This window comes from Terrapene carolina, unplaced genomic scaffold (genome assembly GCF_002925995.2).
Source record: "Terrapene carolina triunguis isolate 2854851 unplaced genomic scaffold, T_m_triunguis-2.0 Scaffold95, whole genome shotgun sequence".
Taxonomy (NCBI): Eukaryota; Metazoa; Chordata; order Testudines; family Emydidae; genus Terrapene; species Terrapene triunguis.
Genome location: NW_020664446.1, coordinates 12017277 through 12041979, shown reverse-complemented (window position 1 = coordinate 12041979; position 24703 = coordinate 12017277). Strand labels below are relative to the sequence as shown.

Sequence of the window (24703 nt, the reverse complement as noted above, 5' to 3'; positions counted from 1 at the left end):
TCAACTGTTCCGTTCTCAGCCTACGACCCAGAAGACGCATTGTCTGCCCCTCTTCCTCCATTTCAGCCTTTGCAGCAAGATCAAGCCAAACGTTTCCGACTTGGATGTGGAAAACCAGGCAATTAAAACCTTATTTAGGCACCTCAGTTGAAGTGGTCTCTTTTTTTTTTTTCTGACAGAGCTCAGCATTTTGGAAAACCAGGACAATTTGTTCTAGTGCCAAAATGTGCTCTGAGCAGCTTTCTACAGCTGGTTGAAAATGGGGGGGAAGTTTACAAACTTTTTGAAATTTCAAAGTTGTTTCCATTTTGCAAAGCGCAAAAATGCCCCATTTTTCTTTGTGAGGTTTTTTTAAAAATATAAATTTGTATCTTAAACATCAAAATGGTATTGGCTTTTTGTTTGCTGGAAGTTTGGTTTTTTAATAAATAAAAAATGTCTATAAGCCTTTTGATTTTTTTTATTGAAAACATTATGAAAATATTCATGAAGAATGAAGAATTTCGCAAAAGTCAATAGTTTTTCGTGAAAAATGTTTGAGGGAACCCTCTCCCGTTTTTAATTTTAAAAATTGTTTTCATTCAAACGAAGTGCCAAGTCTAATTCCTTAGTTGACACACCCATGTTTGAAAATTGTAGCCTAAATTTACACCTTCCAGTGGCCTTGAATTGATAACATCAAAACCAATTTACATTGCGGGGTACAACATGTGTTTAAAGGTTCAGCATATCTTCCTCCTCATGACGTGGCACCTATCCAATGTATGTGAGCATCATTCTACAGCAGTACCATGTTTCATGTACTGTATAGAACTGATACATTTGCTATGTACCAATCGGCATGCAAATGCAGCTTGCTTTCAAAGTGTGTACTCTCCGGTCTTGTTCCTGTTGAAGTCAATGCAGGAATCCTGCCTTTATGCTGTGGCTATTTTACCATTTTCAAAGCTCATCCTTCATAGGAATCTCAAGTGGGTAAGGTGGAGAGATGGCTGCTTTATTTGAAGAAGTAAGTGCTTTGTTATTTTGGAAGACCGTCTCTTCTAAGGGTCATCCAGCTGTTGCAGCTGTCACTGGCAACGCATCTGGCTCTTCCCAAAACTAGAGAGAATAGCTTTCTTCTGCTGTCACCACAGAATACTTTTGCCTTCCCAGCAACAGTCAGCCCTTATAAATGTCCCAATTAGCCTAGTAAGAACAGGGTAGATCCCCACGGTATGCTGCTAACACTCACTATTCAGGGATTTGAATGCTCTCTCTAAATCGGCTTTTACCCAGCACGCAATCCTCAGATGGTCTATTGATTTTTTTTTTTTTTTTTCTGCAGCAAAGAAAGAAAACCAAAGTGAGAGGGCAACTGCCTTCTGCCAAAGCAGCCTCATGGGAGAGCTTAGAATGTTTAGGAGGGGAAACCAGAGAATGAAAGGCTGCTACGGAAAAGCCTCCGCTCTGCATTGTGTTGAGTAGACGCTTTCAAGGGAATCCAGGGTAGCACAGTTCCCTCTGACTGAGCTATTCGGAAACACCTCCACTGCTTCTGCCCACTGCAAGTCTAAGAATCAAGGGAGCATGGTCAGTTTCACTATAGCTTTGGACATTGCAAGGGGTTTGGAACAGTACACTATACTCACCAGATGGTGATACAGAACTAAGGGTACGTCTACACTTACATCCGGGTCCGGATGTAAGCAATCGATGTTCTGAGTTCGATTTATCGCGTCTGGTTAAGACGCGATAAATTGATCCCGAATCGATCCCGGAAGTGCTCGCTGTCGACGCTGGTACTCCAGCTCGGCGAGCGGAGTACGCAGCATCGACGGGGGAGCCTTCCTGCCGCGTCTGGACCGTGGTAAGTTCGGACTAAGGTACTTCGAATTCAGCTACGTTAATAACGTAGCTGAATTTGCGTACCTTAGTCCGAAGTGGGGGGGTTAGTGTAGACCAGGCCTAATAGTACTTCTAGCTCCCTCCAGGATACATACGGTGTGAGAGAGGTGCTTGATTTCTTTTTCCCCTCTCCTCCCCCCAGTCTTAACCCAGCCTGGGACAGACATAAGAGCAAGAAGTACTCTGCTCTATCAGTAGTAGCGCTCTGCTTTCAACAGGAGTCAACGCTCCCAATTGCTTAGAAATTCTTCCAGTGAATCTCTTAAAGGTTTGAGCAAAGATGGTCTTGGGGTGAAGGCACTACCGTGGGATGCAGAAGGGCCAGGCTCAGTTCCTGGTTCTGCCACAGAATCCTTGGGCAAGTCACTTAATCTCTCTGCGCCTTGGTTTCCCATCTGTAAATAAGCGGGAAAGGAATGCTTCCTTTTTTCTACCTTGTGTCTGTCTCATCTACTTACAGTGTAAGCTCTTCAGGGCAGGGGTTGTCCGTTACCACATGTTTGTACAGTGCCTAGCACAATGGGGCTCTGATCTTGGTTGGGATCTGTACCTTGACACAAATAACTGGTAATAATTCATTTCGTTTAGATTAAATGAGCTAGTTCGATCCCATTCAACGGGGATTTCTAAAACCCTTGTGTGAAGGTTAATCCTCAGCCTGCCTTCTTGTTTCCTTATAATGCCAGAGTGTGAACTGGACTCTTCAAATTAGACATAGATGTGTATCATCATCAGAGCAGAATGGCAAAGATCGGAGGCTGTGGGAAGGAATATTTTTGTAGCCCTGTTTAATGGTCATTTACCTTTTAACAACATTAATATTGGGCATAACTTGTGGTTATTTGACAAAGAGTGTGTTGCCTCTAGATCTGATGTGAACTGCTAATTTTTTGGCTCTGGTTTCCCATAAACTGGATAGCCAATACTTTGAGGCAAGAGACTTCTTTTCATCTATGACGCATAGCCCTAGACTCGTGCCAAGATGGGGTCAGATGCATCGACATCCAAATGTCGTGAGCAGAGCATGTAGCCTTTGTGCGGAAAGCAGCTTCGTTATTGCAACATTCAAGTTCCCGACTCTCCATGTGTCACTCCAGCAACGAGGCTGCTTTGCTGGAATTGGGTGGAATTACTGGACTAGGCTGCTTCTAGGAAGCGATAGTAGAAGTAGCAGTAGTAAAACTGGATAGAACACATCGTCAACTCCGGTTTCAGAGTGGTAGCCGTGTTAGTCTGTATCAGCAAAAAGAACAAGGAGTCCTTGTGGCACCTTAGAGGTACAAGGCCTCCTTGTTCTTTTTATCATCGACTCATGCTTTTAGAGTGAAATATAGGATGGGAGAACCTCAAAAGTATCCCAGAGACTGATTGTAAACCTACCCTGACAAATCTCTCAGGGCTGCCAATCTAGCCCATCCTCTTGCACTCACTTTCCTTGCCCTTCGCTTTGGTGCCCATCTAGATCCAAACTAGAGCAAATGGGCTTAAGACCAAATTGTTACGGGTCTGCTGCCACAAACTCCAGACTAGATGCTGTATGGGGTTTGGCAGAGCCGTATAGTTCTTTTCCCCAGTTACCTGCTGTCCTCATGGATCTGAGATTCCTAAATGCCTTTTAAACATTATTTTAAATTTCTAGGGGCCCTTTGAATGATCATTGCCTAGTAACCACGTGTTACAGGGGACAGATGGTCTGGTGGTTAAGGCACTGGGCAGGGATTTAGGGGACTGAGGTTCATTTCTTGACTCTATGACAGAATTCCTGGATGACCATGGGCAAGTCCCTTAATCTGAGCCTCACTTTCGACAGGCTTAACACTCACTTAGACAATCTTTAGCTCTCTCAGGGTAGGTATGATTTTAGTTACCAGGCTGATAAGTGTTGTATGAAAACATCACATAGATAGGGGCTGCGATTCTTAAAAGGCAGGTGCTAGAGTAGGGTAAAAGTAAAGCTCCTCACGAGGTAAGATGCACAAATCTCATTGACTTTCATAAGAACTCGTGTTCCTAACTCCCTTTCTGTGCTTTCAAAAAATCCCACCCTGATTCTACTAGTCCAGTCCCCTTCCCCTGCTGCTGCTGCGGAACCCTGGCTTTCTAATGTGCTGAACAAAGGCCCTGGAGATGTTGGCTGAAGAGCGCCATGGGGCTGCAACTCAAATCAAGTGGAGTGCTAAGTGTTGTCAGAAGTCCCACAGGGACAGGACCAGCAAGGCAGACCTCGCTACAGCAGTGGTACCTTACCATGTGATCGCTTCTAGACCACTAGGGTGAGAAGGCAAAAACACAGGAAGAAAAGAGAGTCCATGGTTAAGACACCAACCAAGGACTGGAGAGACCTGGGATCAATTCCCTACTCCAGCACAGACTTCCCGTGTGACCTTGGGCAAGCCACTTAGCTCATCTGGGCCTCAGCTCCCCATCTGTAAAATGGGGATAATAGCACTGGCCTGCCTCCCAGGGGTGTGGTGAGGATAAATACATTAGATTTTGAGATGCTCGGGTACTACAGTGATGAGGCAGTATAAATATCCAAGATACACATTCAGGGCAGAGGGGAGCCAGTGAGGACATTTAGATGAGGCTGCTCTAGATAATTTCCAAACTGGTTTGCCCATCACTAGGTTCAATATACCGTACACACAGTGGGACAGATCCTCAGCTTGTTGAAATCACTGTAGCTCCATTGATTTCAAAATCCTACCTTGGCTTAATGTAGAGACACTTCTGGACCATTGCTAATTCTTACCCACCTGCTGTGGTCTTTTCTTCTTCTTCCTCATTTGCACTGAGTATCCCTTTGGCTTCCTTCATATTCATCCTTGAGACTTCATCTTCACTTTCCCGCTTGTGCGCGTTGCTTTCTTATTAAAATTAGCATGTTCCTCCCTCTCTTCCTTCTTCCCTCTGAAATGAATAGTCCCATTCATTGCAGTGGCAATTTATTTGTACAGGTATCAGGTTTGGATATGGAGCGTCCCACTGAGATCAGAGAGAGATTTGCATAGGAACAGGCCACGCATACATTGCTGTTGTTTGAAGGAGAGCTGAGCGTTTTTCCTTGAAGGCCCTGATCCAGGTCCATGGAAGTCAATCGGCATCTTTCCACTGACCTCTGTGGCTGTTGGATCAGGCCCTAAATGAGCTGTTTGAGTCACGGGAAGCCTGAAGCCAGTTTTGGCATTCCGACTCCCCTACTGGAAAATGTAACCTATTGCATGAGCTGTGTTACTCGTAAGAGATTTGACCCTGTGTGCTATGGTAGTTCTGGATGCCTGGGAGAAGAATGAGGTCATTCTCTATAGTAATGGGGGATGGGGGGAGGAATCATTAACCTTAAGGAGAAACACAAACTCTATCTTGACTTCCATGTGGACAGCTGTTGGGGAAGCTGTTCCACGTCAGTAGCTCCGAGATAAGCTGTGATGTTGTTTGGGTTGTACTCTTACTGTTATTGTTACTTATATGTAAAGTGTCACGTCCGGTAGAATAAGCTAATAGGACAGTATATTTTGGCCTGGTCTCCAGTGGGATTTTGCGCCAAGTCCAGCAGTCGATGGCCAGCCACCCAAGTCATTGCGCCAGTGCAAATTCCACTGTAGACAGGAAAATTGTTATTTACACAGTGGTGTTTCATCGGTTTGCTGGACTCAGAGCAAATTCCCCAGGTTAGAGAATGCCTGAGAGATGTGATTAATACCAAATAATCACTCCTCCGTTTTAATCACAGTTACTGGTAAAATCCCAGTATTTACAAGTAATTCCCCATTTCCACTTGCTTGTGAAAAGCACTGGGACTTCTTGGTCTTACTGGTACCTGATTTGTGTTGCAATGGGTTGTGCCAGGTGACGAGCCAAGCCAAGCCGATGCAGCACAAGGCAGACATTTGAAGTTGCCCATTGGGGCTCAGCCAGACCAAAATAGAAGTAACCTAATGTAGAGAAGTCACAATAAAATATAAAGGGCTCCCAGGCAATAGAACAAAGGCTCATGAGCAGTTAAGTTAGGTTATATAAATTGATCTGGAGGCAGTGGACTGGTGTTTACAGTCAAGCCCAGGAGTGATGGTAAATTGTTGGATCCACAAAGTTAGCCAAATAAAATCATAAGGCATTAGAGTAGTGAACACTTGCTACCACCCAGTATACTGGCTTAATAATAATATAATATATATGGACATATACCTATGTCATAGAACTGGAAAGGACCCTGAAAGGTCATTGAGTCCAGCCCCCTGCCTTCATTAGCAGGACCAAGTATTGATTTTGCCCTAGATCCCTAAGTGGTCCCCTCAAGGATTGAACTCACAACCCTGGGTTTAGCAGACCAATGCTCAAACCACTGAGCTATCCCTCCCCTCTTGCTCCCGCTTAGGGCATGTCTACACTTACAGTGCTGCAGCGTGTGGGGTGAATACGCTCTATGCCAACGGGGGAGAGCTCTCCTGTCAGCATAAAAAACCACCCCCGTGAGCGGCAGAAGCTATGTCGGTGGAAGACGCTCTCCCACCAACATAGAGCTCTGTGCACACTAGCGCTTATGCTGGTGTAATTTATGTCGCTCGAGGTGAAATATTCATACCCCTGAGTGACATAAGTTTTGTCGACATAAGTGGTAGAGTAGACATAGCTTTAGTAGGGAAAAAATTGCCTTGTGATTAGGGACTAAGACTGAAAACTAGGCTCAGGAAGTGACTGAGTTAATGTACAAGAGGAGAGTCCTAAGAGAAGAATATATGGAGATATACCTAGCTCATAGAGCTGGAAGGGACCCTGAAAGGTCATTGAGTCCAGCCCCCTGCCTTCACTAGCAGGACCAAGTACTGATTTTGCCCCAGAACCCTAAGTGGTCCCCTCAAGGATTGAATTTACAACCCTGGGTTTAGAAGGCTAATGCTCAAACCACTGAGCTATCCCTCCCCCCAAACTTGGATGACTCCTTGCCCTTCCCACCCATTGTCATTCTTATTCTGCATTTCCTTTCTTCACAAAACACTCTGTTCTTTCTGCGCTGGAATGGTCTCCTGCCCCTGTTCCTAACTTACCCCTGGCAACAGTAGGAGAAATCAGAAGTGAGTAACTGAATGCCAGCTAATAGAGTGTGGGCCTTTTCCCAGAAGCTATTTGACAGGGAACAGTTAAATTGAAAGAGGAAGGATTTTCTTATAACTAAAATAAACTGATTGGCTCTGCTTAGTCGTGGTGCTGGGGGCATGATCTACTTGACCTGTTCTCCACTTGCTCTTTAGGTTATAAAGGGGGTGTTCTGTCCATGGCGTCTTTCTCCTGAACACTTGTTGAGATGCTGATCACTCCTGCGCTTGCTTTCAGATCCTCTACATCTCCATTCAATGCAAGTGGCAAATTGCTGGAGGCTCTTCCAAGCAACGTAGTCCCAGAAGATGCTGAATATCATGGGCATACTTTATTTCTTGTGCATGAGTCTTTGAGTCACTGCAAAGATAAATGGAATCAAATTTGAAGTGGCCCAAAAAGGCAGCATTTGGAGCTGGATCCCAGTCTGGATCAGGTAGAGACTAGGGCTCAGGGCTCTAGGCAAAATCAGGGTCATATTCAACGGTGCCAAAACCTTGCCAGCTGCTTTCATGGTAGTTCCAGCAGCAAATGGCCAAACTCTCACAAGATCAGCTGTTCTTACAAAGTGTCTAAACTCTCTGGACAAAATCTTGGTGTGAGATTTCAGCTATAGCTGAACTGGAATCCGAAAACAAATCGCTTCCACTTTGAGATGTGATCCAGAACCAAAACCCTAAGAATGGTTCAGCTCAAGAGATTCAAACCAAAATCCCTCCTGATCAAAAACATTTCAAGAGATTGGGAATTAGAGGTTCAGTGCATGTCCCTTCTCTAAATGTAACCAGATGGCCCTGTAAAGAAATTATCCCAATTGTTTGCTGTGTCTCCTTTAGCTCTAGAACAGCTGCTTACGGAACTTGAGGATTTTCTGAAGATACTGGATGAAGAGAACCTCAGCAGCACAGCTGTAGTGAAAAAATGCTTCGTTTCTGACCTCCTGCGAGTGTACACAAAGACAAGCAGTACGTATGGAGTCAGAACGTGGGCGGTGGGAGAGATGAGTTACATGGTTTTTTTATAAATTGGGACTGGGGAGAGGGGATATGAGAAAGAGAGAGGGATTTGGTTTTTAAATTGTATATAAATTACTAGAACTATATACAAAAATAACCAGAGTTACACATTTTTTAAAGTAAAGAATTTCCAAGATTCCTGATCATTTCTGTTTTCCTTGTTAAAACTTAGTTTATTTAATCCACACCATAAGATACACAGGACGTGCCGTTTGGCTGAGTTCATATTGAAGCAGAAATTTTAACTCATGGAATTTCCTGGTTCTTCGGTGTTAAGTTGAAAAATTAAACATTGTATAATTGGTAGTTTTTTGCATTTAGTAGAGACTTAAGGGTACATACACACACATGTGCACACGTTTTGCTTCTCTCTGTGTGAAAACTTAGCAGCGTGAATGGGACTGTCTCACGAAGACATCTCTCCTTCCCTTTGTTTGCAGGTGGTGATGAGGAATACATTTACATGAACAAAGTGACCTCGGTTAAACAAAAGGATGGACAGGAGAAAGAAGGTAGAGGTATGGAATCTACGGCTACCGATTGCCTGGGATTTAACTTCCCAATGGAGAGAGAATAAAGGGGCATAGGATTTGATCCTGCTCCCATTGAAATCCGACATGATTCCCATGGCTTTCAGTGGGTGGAGAATTGAGCCAATGGAAGGGGTGGAATGACTACCATATTTTTACATATTCCATGCTTTTGGCTAACACAGTGAGGTTATTCCTGGAAGTAGCACTTTTGAGGGCAGTACTTTGGGATAAAAATGTCTCCTGCTAAGTATGCAGCTTCATGCAACCCTACTGAAATATTTAAAGAAGTCATCCCGTTTCGTATAGACCCAAAGCAAGTCAATCCATGTCTAAAAGCTTTTGTTTGATTACTATGTTCAGCATGCTGCTTTGCACCATACCACTGGTGGTTTCAAATAGTCTAAACTGGCTCAAGATGAATTATTTATGCACAGAATATACATAATATCTTGTATTTATGTAGCACCCCTCCCCGCACGTTCCCAGGAAGATCCTAGCACTGTATCCTTGCAAACTGTATAAATTGAGAACAATAACCCTGGGTGAAATGCTCGTGATTGTCTTCCAACAGTTTTTCTGACTAGATCCACCTGGTTTTGCATTCACAACATGGGAAGGAATTCTCCAAAAATTCAGAATTATTTTGTGCAAATTTCTCCCTTTTACAACATTTATGGAAACCAGGGCCGGCTCCAGGGTTTTTGCCGCCCCAAGTGGCCAAAAAAAAAAAAACAGAACCGGATCTTCGGCGGCAATTCGGCGGGAGGTCCTTCGCTCTAAGCGGGAGTGAGGGACTGTCCGCCGAATTGCCGCCGAATAGCTGGACGTGCCACCCCTCTCCAGAGTGGCCGCCCCAAGCACCTGCTTGGCAAGCTGGTGCATGGACCCGGCCCTGATGGAAACTCAAAAGGGCCACTTATCTTCAAAGCTTCATGCTTACAAATACAGATCAGCCTTTTAGCCACTTCCTGTCATTATTATTATTCATATTTATTACAGCTGAGAATGGAGCCCCATACAAACATAAGAGACAGTCCCTGCTCCAAATTGCTTACAGTCTAAATAGACAAGACAGAATGAGGGTAAGGGAAGGGGGACAACACACAAGCAAAGTGAACAATATGGTGGCCTGCGAAGGTCATGTTAGTGCCACGATTTTTATTGTGTTTAAATCTGCGTCATGCAGCCAAATTGTGAAGTAATGTCAAATGCTTCTGGAAATGAGACATTCTCTTTTTACTGTATGTAGGTACAGCCCCATCACAATGGGTCACAATCTTGGTCAGTGCCACTAGTTGCATAATTATCATATTAAACCATAGCCACAGAAGGCCTGCTTGTATCTACCATGACTTGAGCATGGAAATCAGCGGCAGTGGAAAGATTTATTGACATGGATTCTCTATCCAGTTCATAGAATATCAGGGTTGGAAGGGACCTCAGGAGGTCATCTAGTCCAGGGTCCAATGACGTGTACAAAATAGGGCTTGGCCAGGCAATGCAGTGAGCCATGGAGCCGCGTCAGGCCGTTAAAGCCTGCTGTCGTTGTTTTGATTTCAGCCTTTTCCCTGTCATGGGCTGTGAGCCCCCACTTGCAATCATTCCCTAAAGGATATGGCCCTGGCTCTTTCAACCATTTCCCCAGACCAAGTTAAACTTCTAAGTTGTATTTGGAAAAACTGAAGTCCGTGGCTTAGGTTCTATGTGAGTGTGGTCTAACTCCTAGTTATGGATGTGTAAAAGACCCCAGTTCTGTGACTGACTGGACGGGAAACCCTGCATCTGTTCAATGAATGGGTGCAGGTGCTGGAATCTGCCTATCCAGTCAGTTTCATTCATTCAAGCCCTGATTGTGCTAATGTGGACTCCTAAACCCATGCGAAGTCCCATTGAAATCAATGGAACTTTGCATGATAGGTGCTGGGTGCATGCTAGCAGATTGGGGCCTGGGCCCATTCACAGTTAGATTGCACTGAAAGCATTCCCTTTAGGAGCAATGCAAGAGAAGATGTTTTCTAGAGACAATCACATCAGCTCAGAGAAAATGGGGGAAAAAAAGCCTTTAAAAACAGGTGAGGGATGGCCAACAATTTTTCTAATTGATGAATCTACTTTTGATTGCACTAATAAGACAACGAACTGAGCAATACAGTCCTTCGTAGGTATCTTTTTATGGCATAGTAATTGAATTCACCCTGGTAAATGACCTAAGAGGATACAATCTACTTGAAAAATAAAGATTGTTCTTTGGTAATACCAGCAGGGAAAATACAGTACAAATGCAGACATAACAGCAGTTTTTTGGCTGGATACAGGAATTTGCTTGGTGAAATTCCCTGCTCTGCGTCATACAGGAGGTCAGACTAGATGATCCCAATGGTCCCATCTGGTCTTGGGATCTGAGAATGATTTGCCTTGTTTGCAGATAATGGAGAGCACAGTTGTATAAGAATGAAGAAATAGGACATTTTATTTCTGTTAAAACTGTGCATGTTTACACTATTTCCTTTTTGCCTGTTTTTTGTCTTTCTAAATGTCACCTGCCCAAATTCCAGGGCTAGGGGAATTTCAGATCCAGTGAAACCTGTACTAAGTGCCCTGTTATTAAGCAACTTCATGCCTTAAGAGAGAACCTGAAAATATCTCCTATTCTATTAGGGACAATTCTGCAATGTCTTTACTGGAAGCGAGTGTAAACAAACTGGTTTTGTAAGGGCTTGTCTACACTTATCGAGGGAACGATGCATCGGCGGTTGATTTAGCAGGCCTAGTGAAGACCCACCAAATTGACCGCAGATCGCTCTCCCGTCAACTCCTGTACTCCACCTGAACGAGAAACGCAAGGGGAGTCAATGGGAGAGCATCTCCCGTTGACATCGCGTAGTGTGGTCCCCATGGTAAGTAGATCTAAGTACGTCGACTTCAGCTATGTTATTCACGTAGCTGAAGTCGCGTAACTTAGATCGATCTCCCCCTGTAGTGTAGACAAGGCCTTAGACTCTTGAGTTGATGCTTATGGCTGGTTTAGAAAAAGAATTATTCCTCAAGCAGATCCCTCCTTATAAAGGGAGGAGAGAAGAGCAGGAAACTCTTTAAAGTCCAGCAGGGATCTCACCATACACATCTGATTTACCCTGAAAGTGCCCAAGTACTACAGCAATAGGCTATATATAAAACCCTGAGATCCCCAGACCCAAACTGTGCTGCATCCCATGGCCAGCTCCTCAGGTCTGTGGAGCTGTGCTGATGTACATCAGTTGAGGATCTGGAAAAACGTCTCCATCCTGCTCTTGATTTGCTGAGTAGATTTGGGGAGAGGTGCGGGGTGGGAGGGAGGAAATGAATAAGGAAAACAAACGATGTATTCCTGGCATGGTGATGCTCATTAGGATGATTCCTAGGCAGGAGGTGAAGCCAAACACTCGCTATGCTTAAGCAGATGCTGGCATCCCACAAGGAATGCAGAATTTTGAATGAGTGAGCACTGCACAAAATGTCACTTGTCCCTCTAATTGTCTGCAGTGTTTGGAGGGAGGCTGTGTTCTGTGCAGTAGTTACAGATTGGCAAGGTGCTTTTTTGCTAAAGCTGCACCTACACAGTGCGCTTCTTGAGAGAGGCTGGGTAGCTGTGAATGCGCTGGTCACCAGCAGGTATGTCGACACTGCAAATTACAGTCTGTGGTGATGAGCCACAGAGCCTGGGTCAATTGCCTTGGGCTCAGGGAGCGAAAAATCAGTGTAGACATTCAGGCTCCAGCGGGAGCTTGGGCTCTGAAACCCAGCGAGGGGGTGGGGGGGGGTGTCTTGGAGCCCAAGCTGCTGCTGCTACTTTTAGCCCCGCAAACCCTTGACCCAGGCTCTGAGACTCTGTGCCATGGATTTTTCTTTGCTCTCTAGATATGCCCACTAAATCTGAGTCTCCTCATCTCTCTCAGAACAGTTTCATGGCGCTACCCTTCGGGTGCGCCTCTCTAGGAAGTATCACCCTTGATGTCCCATCAAAAAAGCAAACAGGGTGTTCGGAAGCATTAAAAAGGGGTTAGAGAATAAGACGGAGAATATCTTATTGCCCTTATATAAATCCATGGTACGCCCACATCTTGAATACTGCATACAGATGTGGTCTCTTCATCTCAAAAAAGAGATACTGGCATTAGAAAAGGTTCAGAGAAGGGCAACGAAAATGATTAGGGGTTTGGAACGGGTCCCATATGAGGAGAGATTAAAGAGGCTAGGACTTTTCAGCTTGGAAAAGAAGAGACTAAGGGGGGATATGATAAAAGTATATAAAATCATGAGTGATGTGGAGAAAGTGAATAAGGAAAAGTTATTTACTTGTTCCCGTAATATAAGAACTAGGGGCCACCAAATGAAATTAATGGGCAGCAGGTTTAAAAGAAATAAAAGGAAGTTCTTCACACAGTGCACAGTCAACTTATGGAACTCCTTACCTGAGGAGGTTGTGAAGGCTAGGACTATAACAGCGTTTAAAAGAGAACTGGATAAATTCCTGGAGGTTAAGTCCATTAATGGCTATTAGCCAGGATGGGTAAGGAATGGTGGCCCTAGCCTCTGTTTGTCAGAGGGTGGAGATGGATGGCAGGAGAGAGATCACTTGATCATTACCTGTTAGGTTCACTCCCTCTGGGGCACCTGGCATTGGCCACTGTCAGTAGACAGGATACTGGGCTGGATGGACCTTTGGTTTGACCCAGTACGGCCGTTCTTATGTTCTTTCCAGGAGTGATGGTACTGAAAGTAGCACTCCTGATGCATCATAGACGAGGGAAGGCTTCCCGCACCAGCTAGTTAGCAGAGTATTTGCAGTGTAACCATGGAGTGCCTGGGCAGGGCCATCTCTTCATTTCTGCATGCTGCAGTAAAGCAGCCTTTTTCAAGGCTGATGATCAGGCAACTGCCCCTTAGGCCTCCCCTGGTTTAATTTTAATGTCAACCGTGCAAGGAACCGAGCAGCCTTGCCTGTCGTGGCTGTACCTAGCAAGCAGATGTATTTGGTTGGTATTCACTGACTGAGCTGTTTGGCACATGGCTGCCTCTGACCTTGTAGCTTAATGAAATTGTCCAGCGTTAACAAGGAGGGAAGCAGAGAAGTTTCACCACAGGCAGCAGACAGCCTGGGGGATTACGTCACTCTGTGTTTCAGATTGTACCGATGCTTCTGCCACCCTGCCAGAGGCTCATTATAGGCTGCAGATTCAGAGCTGTCATTGTGGCTTCCGAGACTGAGACTGAAATGGAGCAGTGCGGGTCCAATTTTTATTTATAAAACACAGAGAAATATGCAGCGAAGTTCATGCCAGAGTCTTCTGAACCCCATGGTAACCTGTGCTAGGAAAGGCACAGCACCCTGACTGTTCTAATTTATATTTTCCCTGTTCACATAGGGAGTGAGGCTGGGCTTTTAAAAGGAGCCTACAGGAGTTAGGCAATACATTCAAAGGGAGCTGGGCACCTAATTCCCTTGTCTATCTATGGCACTTATATGCCCCCCTTTAGTGTAGTATCTTTTAATGTATTTCTCTGCACAACACTCCAGTGAATTAGGATAGTGCTATTGTATCCATTTTACAGATGGGAAACTGAGGCCCAGAAAGACTAACTGACTTGTGCAGGGCCACACAGGAAGTCTGTGGCATGGCAGCAATTGCACCTGGGTCTCCCGAGTCCCAGATTAACACCTGAATCACTGAAATATCCTCCCTTCTTAGATCTGTTGGAAACTCCTCCCCCTACACAGAGTGCCAGGTTCTCAGCTGGTGTATACCGATGTAGCTCAATGCAGCTATGCTGAAAATGCCCACTGAGGATTTGGCCCTATATTTTTTCCTAACAATCTTTTCCTCGGCTATGAGGTCCTATATGAATGTATTAGTTACTAGTGTTACCGTTCTCATTTTATTAGTAGAGTAACTGGACTTTGCACCTCTGTGGCAATCTTTGTGCTTGAAGTGAGTGGTGTTATCCCCATTTTATGGATGCGGAAATGGAGGCACAGAATCGGAGATTAGCCCAACCACAGAGGGTGTCTGTGGTAGAGCTGGGAATAGAATGTACTCTCAGAGATCCCCTAACTTGCAGTCCCCTGCTTTATTCACTATGTCACACTATCTCCCAAAAGCCTTTGATGTTCCTAAGGCCTAATCAAGATGGCCAGCCTTTAGCTCCGACTCATTTTACAGAGGTGACAAAATTCAATAGAAACCGTTTTTCGTAGAAAATAAATCTGTTCCTTATGTTCTAATTGTGACGCAATAGATCGATGACGTATGTATTACCTAAAGGGAAAGACCTTTTGAAACTTTCTTCTTCGAAGACTTTCGTCCAGGACCTCCACTGAAGCCAGTGTGGCTACGTGATTTCCACCCATTGAGAACCTGGCCCTTTGTTTTTAAGGTTGTTAGTGAGTGGAACTGGGAGAGAGAAAGTGATTTTTTTTGCCTGCAAGTGAAACCACGTACAGCAGAGTAATAACAGAGTGAACGTTTTAGAACAGCTTAATATAGACATCATCATTACAAGTGAAGTGATTTTTATTTTAAAAGACATTTTGGTCTTCATAGTTTTCGTTCCAAGAGGGAAAACATTCCAAAACAAGAAGAGCTTCTACCAAGAGAACTGGTTCTTTAGCTGTGGTGCCATAGCGCTGTATTCTTGGCTACGGTCTGAAATGACATGGTCACGACGAAGCATCAAAGGCAGACTCTGTAATTAACACCCTGCTTCCTACTCAAATATAACGTAGCACGCGGATGTTGCTGCACCACTGCTAGGTAATAAGTGCGTTGCTGGGACCTGCCACATGTCATTATTCCTGCTTGTTTCTGTTTGTAGCACTGGATTGCGGAGAGTCTTTGTCCAATGGGGAATCAGGACACCATTCATCTCCTCCTCAGAAGAGTCTGCCGGACCTTCCTCCTCCAAAAATAGTATGTGTTTGATTCCTGGTCGCTCTTTCTTCTCCTTTCACGGTCTTAATATTTAATCGAATCTACCTCTAATGATAGAAATTCTTGATGGCACATACTGGCTCTAAGCACTGACAATTTTTTAAATTATGCAACATATAATGTATGTAATTCACAAAACTCTCTCTGTTTAGCAATAGGATGCTATTGAGGCAAACAGCTTAGTCCTGGTAAGTTTCAAAACAGGTTTAGGTAACTCAGGGAGAGATTTTCAAAGACATGAGTACAAGCTAGGCACCTAGCAGCCAGTTGTCTTTGAAAATCTCCTTCTTGATGTGTGGCAGCAGCAGCAATGCTTAGACTGCCTGGGAGAAACTGACAAAGGCCAACAATCCTCAAACTTCAGGGTATTCGGGTAATCACCATGGGGTGTCAGGACAATATTCTCTCTCAGTTGTGTAACACTGCACTACTTGATCACTGCTGTGGAAGACAAGGGGATTTGCTAGCATCTGGCATTGTCCCCTTTCTGAGACAGGCCAGACTCTAGACCATTGTTCCCTTCTCATATGGCAGTTTCTTACGAAACCTGCATCCAAGTGGATGTGTGAGAAAGGGGAAGAAGCTGTGAGTATCAGGACCTGCTCCCTAGGCAAAAGCAGAAAGGAAGCTTGATTAATGTTGCTGTTCTCCTTGCTACACTGTAGGTTTTAATCCTTTAATCCTAATTTAATCCTAATTCAGGGGGAGTCAAATCAGTCAGTGTCTCGCCACAGAATTCAAATGAGTTTGTTATGTGTAAGACTTGGAAGAAAGCTTGCAAACTCTCCTATGATGAAGGGCTCATATGCCCGACCATTTTAACACCTCTGGTGGCCAGGAAGGAGTGGAGTTTAAGGCACGTCTCTTCCTCTTTCTTTGGGCATAGAGTGCAGCTGCTACCTAAGACTGTAGCAGCCCCTGCATCTGCGCTGCAGAATGCGGGGTGGGGTGGGGAACATTATTGTGCAAGTTGCATCCTGAGTACAGATTTCTCCCCATGCATACTTTTTGGTGCTTGAAGGTTTGCTGCGTCGTCTGTGTCTTGAGAGACCAATTATACATGATTCAGGTTTCCCTGAGACTTTGTACAAAAGCAATCTACAACCAAAGTTCCTTTGGACTTTTCCATGGGCCAGTTATAAATGTAATTAGGTTACAGTTCGTCACAATCAGCTTCAGTGGGATTCTGTTTCCTTGCCAAAAGAGCAGCCCTAGCTATCCTCCAGAGACACTGACAAGCGGGGCTTACTGTGTAGCAGCCGATCAAACATGGGAATCTCAGCAGTAAGGATTTTCTGATGTAAAAGGACAGCCGACTTGAAAGAGGGGTTAGTGGGTGGGTGGATGTCGGGATGTGTGTGGTGACAGAGAGAGGGGGTAGAGTTTGCTAGGGGCTCACTGGAGAAACTGTTCCTTTAAAAGGAAGGAGAAGTCAGAGGGTCAGAGAAGGGATTACCATAAAGGGTCTTATGGGATCTCTGCTGTAAGGGAGTTTAAGGGAGGGATGTCACTTCGGGGTGCTGGGAAAATGAAGCCCGAAAAGGAGAAAAGTAGGGCTGGATTAATACAGAAGCCTTTTAGATGCACTGCAGTTGTCCTAATGGATGCGTTCCAGAGCCTGCGGAGTTTTTCCAGCTAACCCATCTGGCTTAATTGTTAACGCTGCCCATGCTCTCCATGCTGAGAAGGGAAGGCAGCCCTTGCCTGTGACTGGGAGCAGTGATCTGTGTGTAACTGGTTCTGATCGCAAGGGGCGCTGTTCCTGGTGGAGGTGGTGGCGGCATTAGCAGTAGCGAGATGGGTAAATAAGATCACAGGCTGGGGTAGCAAAAGAGTCCCGTGCCAAAAGGAAAGCCTGCCTGAGGATCAGCAAGCAGACGCAGCTCTTATCATGCAGCTTGTGCTGTGCGACATGGCCGGAGGATCTACAGCTGCACAGGCTGAGACACACACACTGGCTCCGACTGTGGGAAACTTCGAGGCAGCTTCTCCTGGTTGTTCAGTGGAACAAATACAGGAATGCACCTCTAGCTCAGCACAGTGTAGGCATGGGAAAAACCGCTGCCCTCCTCCTGCCCCCACTGTTGCCTCCAACAAATCAGTGGCTCCTTCTTGATACCCCTCTTTAATTCCTGTCCCATTAAATGAAGATTGCCCAGTTATTGATCAAAAATGCAAGTCTCTCATGCCCTTGTAATGACTCTCACATCCAGTCAATTGAGTTTGAACCTAGGACCTTCAGTACTGAAGCCCCAGCACATACAACTTGAGCTAAAGGAGCAACTCTATTAGATGGTAGCAATAGTAGGATGTTATCCTCTATGTGAACCAGCCACTAGCGAGGAATATGGCACACACTTTATATGTGTGTTACACTCTCTCTCCATATGTCTTCCTTTTCCTGGTATACATGTAATGGGATTGACTGTCTGTGCTCAAGGGAGACATCCTGGGCTGGTTGGACAGAGGTCAAGATGATGGTGCTTTGGCAGAGCCAGGCAGGATATGCTGGCACTGCCCCTGCCTGCTCTGCTCGTCATTTGGCTTCACATTGATTTTTGAGGGCAAGCAATTCGATTGCATATTTAAAGAGGGATGAAGCAAGTGAGTGAATAAGACTAAGGGTATGTCTACACTACCCGCCGGATCGGCGGGCAGCGATCGATCCAGCAGGGATCGATTTATCTCGTCTAGTCTAGACACGATAAATCGACCCCGAGCGCTCTCCTGTCGACTCCTGTACTCCAGCTCGGCGAGAGGCGCAGGCGGAGTCAACGGGGGAGCGGCAGGAGTCGACTCAGAGTAGATCTAAGATACGTCGACTTCAGCTACGTTATTCACGTAGCTGAAGTTGCGTAACTTAGATTGTCCCCTCTCCCCCCAAAGTGTAGACGAGGAACGTGCACGTGGGGGCAGGGAGGGAAACAGCCCTTCCACCTAGGACAACAGGAGAGTCTGTTTCTGCCTTTGACAGGCCTAGAGACAGATTCAAGGGTTGCCAGCACATCTGCTTGTACATCTGCCATGGGTCCAGGTGCTGGAAATGACTGCTGCTCTGGCTGGAAACGGAGCTTCTTCCCCCGCTGGGCATCTGGCTAACTCCGAACTTGAAAAACCAAATCCCACAAAAAAGCAGTCTTGAGAATGAAAAATCTCTATCTAACTGTTGTGATGGGAGAGAGACCTGTAGGGCTGGTTACGGTCTTAAAAGACACCAGAGTTTGTTCCCAATGTTCCGAAAGCAGACCCCAAACAGGAGCAGGATTAATCCTGCAATGAATTTAGGAAGACCTGGTTTACACAAGAGAGATTTGGGGATCAGATTTTCAAAAAAGCTCAGCTCCAATTTAGGCACCTAAATAAAGGGTAGAATTTCCAGAGAGCTCATCTCCCATTGTGAGATTAATGGCTAAAACAGTGTTTCTCAAACTGGGGTCGCTGCTTGTGTAGAGAAAGCCCCTGGCGGGCTGGGCCGGTTTGTTTACCTGCCCCGTCTGCAGGTCCGGTTGATCGCGGCTCCCATTGGTCACTGTTCATTGCTCCAGGCCAATGGGAGCTGCTGGAAGTGGTGCGGGCCGAGGGACATACTGGCCGCCGCTTCCAGCAGCTCCCATTGGCCCGGAGCAGCGATCCGCGGCCAGTGAGAGCCGCGATTGGCTGGACCTGCGGACGGGGCAGGTAAACAAACTGGCCCGGCCCACCAGGGGCTTTCCCTACACAAGCAGCGACCCCAGTTTGAGAAACACTGGGCTAAAATTTCCAAAGACTTCAGTGGCTGATGTGTTGAGCTCTTTTAATGTTCTGGCCTGATTGCAGGTGCTGGTCAGGAATTTTTTGGCTTTTTTTTTTTCCCCACTGAAAAATGCCAATTTGTTTAAACCAAAACTGTTCGCAGCACAGGGTCATTTTCAATACATTTCCTGAATTGAAAAAACGTTGAAAAAGGCTTTTGAAATGGTCCAAATGTCCCAAAATGTCAAAACGAAAAGTTGACATTTTTCAGTTCAAAACAACTTATTTCAAAATTTAACTTCATACAGAAAATTAAAAAAGAAAACAGGTCAAAATCAAAATTTAAAGATTTTGAAATGATCTAATCCAAATTTCCCATTGTCCTGAACTCCCCTTCTCCCCCGCCTGGACTTTGTTACTGATTTTTTTCAAAAATTTGACTCTCTTTTTTTTTTTTTGTCCTGATTTGGGACAGAACTTTTTTGTTTTTGTTTTTTTAAATCTCAAAGATTCTCCTGCCCAAGGCTAGTGCTGACCTGTTTTGAACATCTGGCTGTAAATGTATAATTATCATACTTCTGCATGCCTGAAACACACCCCACATCCACACAACAGTGCTCCTAACACGGTGCATGCATGTCAACCGCCATTTGGATTATGCTTGCTCTGAGCAAAGCAGCTGATCTCGAAGGGTATGTCTACACCACACTTCGACACCCCCAGCTGGCCTATGCCTGCTGACTTGGGCTCATGGGGCTTGGGCTAAGGGCTTGTTTAATTACCATGGCCTGAGCCCGAACATCTACACTGCAATTAAACAGCCCTGAGCCCGTCAGGTGCAGGAAGGCGGCAAGGGATAGCATTTAAGTAGCCCCAGTTAGGCTTTGAAGTTCACTGAAGTGGAGGGGGCAGGGAAGGGGCGATTGCTGCTGCCGCCGCTGTGTGGCTGAGGAGAATTTTCTGCGAGGCGAGGGTAAGAGAGTGGCAGCACGTTTGATGACACTGCTGTAGCTTTGGCAAGGGATCTGCTGTGGTTTTGACCCTGGGACGTTTTCCCTTGATGTTAAGGCAATGGGAGTGTGTGTTTTGTGTTTTAGGAACTTGCTGTGGGTATATCAATCAGCACCAGTTACTACAGTTGGGTGTGTGTGTGTGTGTGTGTGTTTGGGGGGGAGATGTAATTAAGTGGGCGTGGCTTCATTAGCCTCTGGTTAAAAACCCCCAAATTCTTAGATGACTGACCAGCATGCTCAGAAGTTATAGACTTTCCACTCTGGGCTAGTTGTGGCTTTTCCAGAAGCCCTAAGCAAAGGGCAGTAAGTGTTGTGCTGTCCCGGAAGCGAGTTCCCCCTTATTTCCAGCGGGGGAGTAATTGGCGCCAGGTATAAGCTTCTCCTCCCCCCTCTCCCCCCAATGCATCAGTTCAGCTATGTTGGCTGGGAAAGCTCGAGTCCGCTCACTCCCTCCTCAGTTGCACAGGTCCATTAGCGGGCTACCATCCGGCCCTCAATTAATATCCTGCCAATTTTCCTCTCACTTCCTCATAGACATGTTGGACAGCTGCAGTCTGCAAAAATAGGCTTTAGTTTTGCCTGTGTCCTGTCCCATCCTCTCCAGCGACAGCGTGGTGAACCCTGGAGTGCCCGGGGTGCTCAGCTGCTCTCAGTTTGGGGAAATTTTTCTCCTTTAGTCAATTGTACCAGTTTCCCTAACAGCGCTGTGTGCGCTCCGGAGTGCTGTACTGCGATTGAGGTTTAAAGAATGACGGTGATGAGTGAGGTGGAAGCTCAGAGGTTAGAACCCCAGGAGCTTGGCTTTTGTATTTATGTGTGGAGGGAGAATAGAGAGGGTGGTCGGGATTGCAAAAACCACATCAGCTCATCGCTTTGAACTTTGATTCAGAAAAGGGCAATGACCGGAGAGCGATGCTCTTAGGGAGGCTGAGTTTAATGAACAGAGACCGCAGAAACTGAAAGCTACAAAGGAACCTCCCTGGTCTCTAAAACCAAGTGTGGGAAGTTGCTTGTACAACGATGAGGTGATGTCGGGGTGTTCGTTATCCTGTGTGTTGGGAATAGCGGTTCATTATCTGGCACTTACAACGTTTCTTTTCTAGGTTCCTTTTTCAGTGCTAGAGCCCAGCATAAGTGGGTCTGATCCAAAGCCCACTGATATCAATGGGAGGCGGTGACCTGACTATGTGTATGCACAATGCCTAGCACAAGGGGGCCCTTGTTTTGAGTGAGGCCTCTAGGTGCAATCACAATATAAACCTCAAATAATGACACTGACGTCTATGGGCTTTGGATCATACTTAGTTCCTTCTCTGTCCCTGTTCTCCACCCATGCCTTAGCACTAACTAGCAGTTCTGTGCTCTGCTCTGCTTTTCACCACATGCTGCCAGTTGCCCCTGTGAAAACTCACTAGTGTCTTATCGTACCATTCCCACTTCTTAGCGTAGAAACTGCAGTGCTCTGGGCCGTCCCTGTACGATAGCGTCAGACGTTTGTTAGGGTTTGCCTGCTTTATTGTGCCATTGTGAAATGGACAAGTGTGCTGAAATGACCAGACTGGGTTGGCTAACACAGTACAGTATATTTTTGATCTAAGCTAGAGACAAAAGAAGCCCACGCCTTTGGTAAAGAGAAAAAAATAACCTCTAAAGAAGCTGAAGCCTAGTCCCACATAGTCCCCTTTGGTTTCCATTGTTTGTATGAAACAAAGTAACCGTCCCCTCCCCTCCCCTGAGACTGTGTTGGACAGCATAGGAAGCAGTCACAGTGCGGGTTTTTATGTAGACTGCGATGTCTTCCCGATCTGATTATCACTTTAAATTCTCTGCCACATACAATGGTAGCTGGCTGCAAGCGCCAGTCTGCCACAGCTTCAATGATAGCACTAGTCCCTGGCTGAGGAAGTGCACCCAGTAAAACTATTGAGTGTTTATTTTTCTAATTGAATGCTTTAGCTGAAGTTCTTAAGCATTTAAATATTGTAGGAAAACGTTGGTAAAACATTCCCCGTATGGCCTCAAACACTGAATGGAAAGTATACTAATAATGCCTAGCAGTTCTATATGGAGAGGGCCTCTCCTTAAAGCACTTTGCAAAGGTAAGTAAGAACTACCCCTATTTTGCGGAGGTAGAGACCAAGAAGGGTCAGGGACTTGCCCGTGGTTACACCATGGATCTGCTCATAGCTAGCTAGCCAAAGCCAGAGGCCCTGAGTCTCAGGTCACTGCCCTGAGCACTAACCCAGACTGTATCCCTGTATACTGGCTAGACTGGGAATACTACAGTGTTAATATTCTACTTCAAAGCCTGGTAGGCCAACAGTCCAGGTTAGTGGGTTAATGTAAGAACACAATAATTCCTCTCTTGGCTGAATGGTGCTACAGATATAAGAACATAACGTACGAACGGCCATACTGGGTCGGACCATTCGTCCATCTCACCTAGTATCCTGTCTTCCGACTATGGCCTAGGCCTCAAGAGACATTGGCCAATTTATACATTGTGCTGAAGGGATCCCAATGTGCTTTGAGACAATGGGCCATGTTCTCAGCTGCCTGAGAGCAGCTCTGCGAGGCATGGCTCTCCTGTGTCAAAATTCATATTGAACAATTTCGGCTCTTTAGGCAAAAGAGCTAACATCAATCTGCCCCTTAGTAAGGACAGAAGTGCCAGCCAGCCATTAGCCAGAGGCTGCTGATTAACTTAGAGTTGCCAGAGACTTTGACTTGACCCTTGCTCTTTAATACTAAACATTAAAAATTCAAATCAAAGAATTCAAAAATAAAATAATCAAAAAAACTAGGCCCCCAAAGCCGAAGAAGTATAATCAAACAGGCAAATAATTGAAATGTATAAACAACGATTATCCATGGTGGCATTGGGGTAAAATGCAAAGGCAGATCAGCACTGGCCTGCTATAGCTTTACCCAGTGTGCTAGGTGCAGAGAGGTCTGAGGTATGCCTCCTTGTGCCCAAGCCCCGGGCACCCAGGAGGATATTCCTCCCAGCAGAGGGCAGGCAGTGCCTCTGCCGCTGCTCTCCTTGAGGTTGATGCCAGGGGAGGGAGTGCAGTTGTAATTTGCACTAGTGCTCCATAGGAGCTCTGCTGGCAGAGACTGTGAGGTGTGTGTGTGGGGGTGGGGGGTGCACTGAATCAACGCACTCCCCCCTTGGCCCTGCCCACATTGTGATGGTGCCGGCCCATTATCTTCTCCTCTCCCCTGACAAACAATTGTGTTGGCAGCCAGGAGTGAATGCATGATTCCTGGCCCTGTGCTGTACGGATCTTCAACAGGATAGTAAGGAGCGGGGGACGTGTCCCCCTCATTGCCTGCCAGTGGCTGCATCTCTACTCCGGACAAGTGAGGTTTCAGCCCCTATGTATAGGGCTATTGCAGGCTGGTCCCTGATGGAACTCCCAGCATCCTCCCCAGAGCTGATGTTTTATGCTGGTACCAACTAGAATCTAGCTCATACACTTGCAATCCAGAACACATCATAACCCGGGTACTAAGAGAATCACTCCCGCTAGCTAAAATAACTCCCCTTCAGCTGTTTTTAACTGAGTTACATGAACACAGCAGATACGGATTGTGTTCTATTATGCGTGGCATGTGAGAGGAAATGTTTGGTGCTGGACAAATTGAGGAGCAGGGCTAAGCTACAGGATGGTCTAGACAGTATTTGGTCCTGCCATGCGGGCAGGGGACTGGACTCGATGACCTCTCGAGGTCCCTTCCAGTCCTAGAATCTATGAATCTATGGTAGCATCATGCCCCCCGCCCCAAACTCCCCTCGTGTGGGCTGTAATTCCACCCACTACCCTGTTCTGTGCAGGTTTTTATGCTGCAATCCTCACCGCAGGATCTGAGCGCCTCCTGCTACTGCATTCAAGTTTGCAGCTCAGTGAAGTCAAGTGCAGTCATATGAATGGCTTAAGAAGTAAATGGGTTTGGTTTTTACCCACCTTCTTGCTCGTGTGGTGGTCTTTCCATGGGATTAAGGAACTGTTTTCTCTGCCAGCTTGTGTTTTGGGGAGGGATTTGGCAGATGAAACAGGGTTTTTCCAGCACTTGGACTCTTTTCAAAGGCTCCTTTCACTTTAGTTTTGTTTATCCACTTCCTTCATTTTTGCTCATATTGACTTTAAAGATGCCTGATGTGTTTCCTAACTTGGGACTTTGTGCCGTGTGACCCCCGGGCTATGAACATTCAGTTAGGGAATTTGAGACAGGGTAATAGACTTCAAATGCCTGTTTGGGCTAACGGTAGGTAATAGTTCTACCTCTCCTCCCAACTGTCCTCCACTCAGGTACCCCATAACTATTCTCCTTAGTGTTCAACTTCATCCCCAATTGAAATGGATAGCTTATATGCAGCCATCTGGACCTGATGGAAGGAGTCCATTCAACCAAAGGGCAAACTCCCATTTACTGGTACAGCAGGATCAGATCCA

The 24703-nt window shown here is 45.8% G+C and overlaps 1 protein-coding gene across 3 annotated transcripts in view; it reads left to right on the top strand.

The window, feature by feature from the left end:
* The window catches only part of AFAP1L2 (actin filament associated protein 1 like 2), a 124325-nt gene that overhangs the window by 67527 nt on the left and 32095 nt on the right, over positions 1-24703 (top strand). For all 3 annotated transcript variants that reach the window (XM_026650977.1, XM_026650976.2, XM_026650975.2), the window contains exons 2-4: positions 7821-7949; positions 8441-8518; positions 15386-15480. In XM_026650977.1, coding sequence (XP_026506762.1) covers positions 7821-7949; positions 8441-8518; positions 15386-15480 — 302 coding nt within the window. The remainder of the gene's footprint in view (positions 1-7820; positions 7950-8440; positions 8519-15385; positions 15481-24703) is intronic.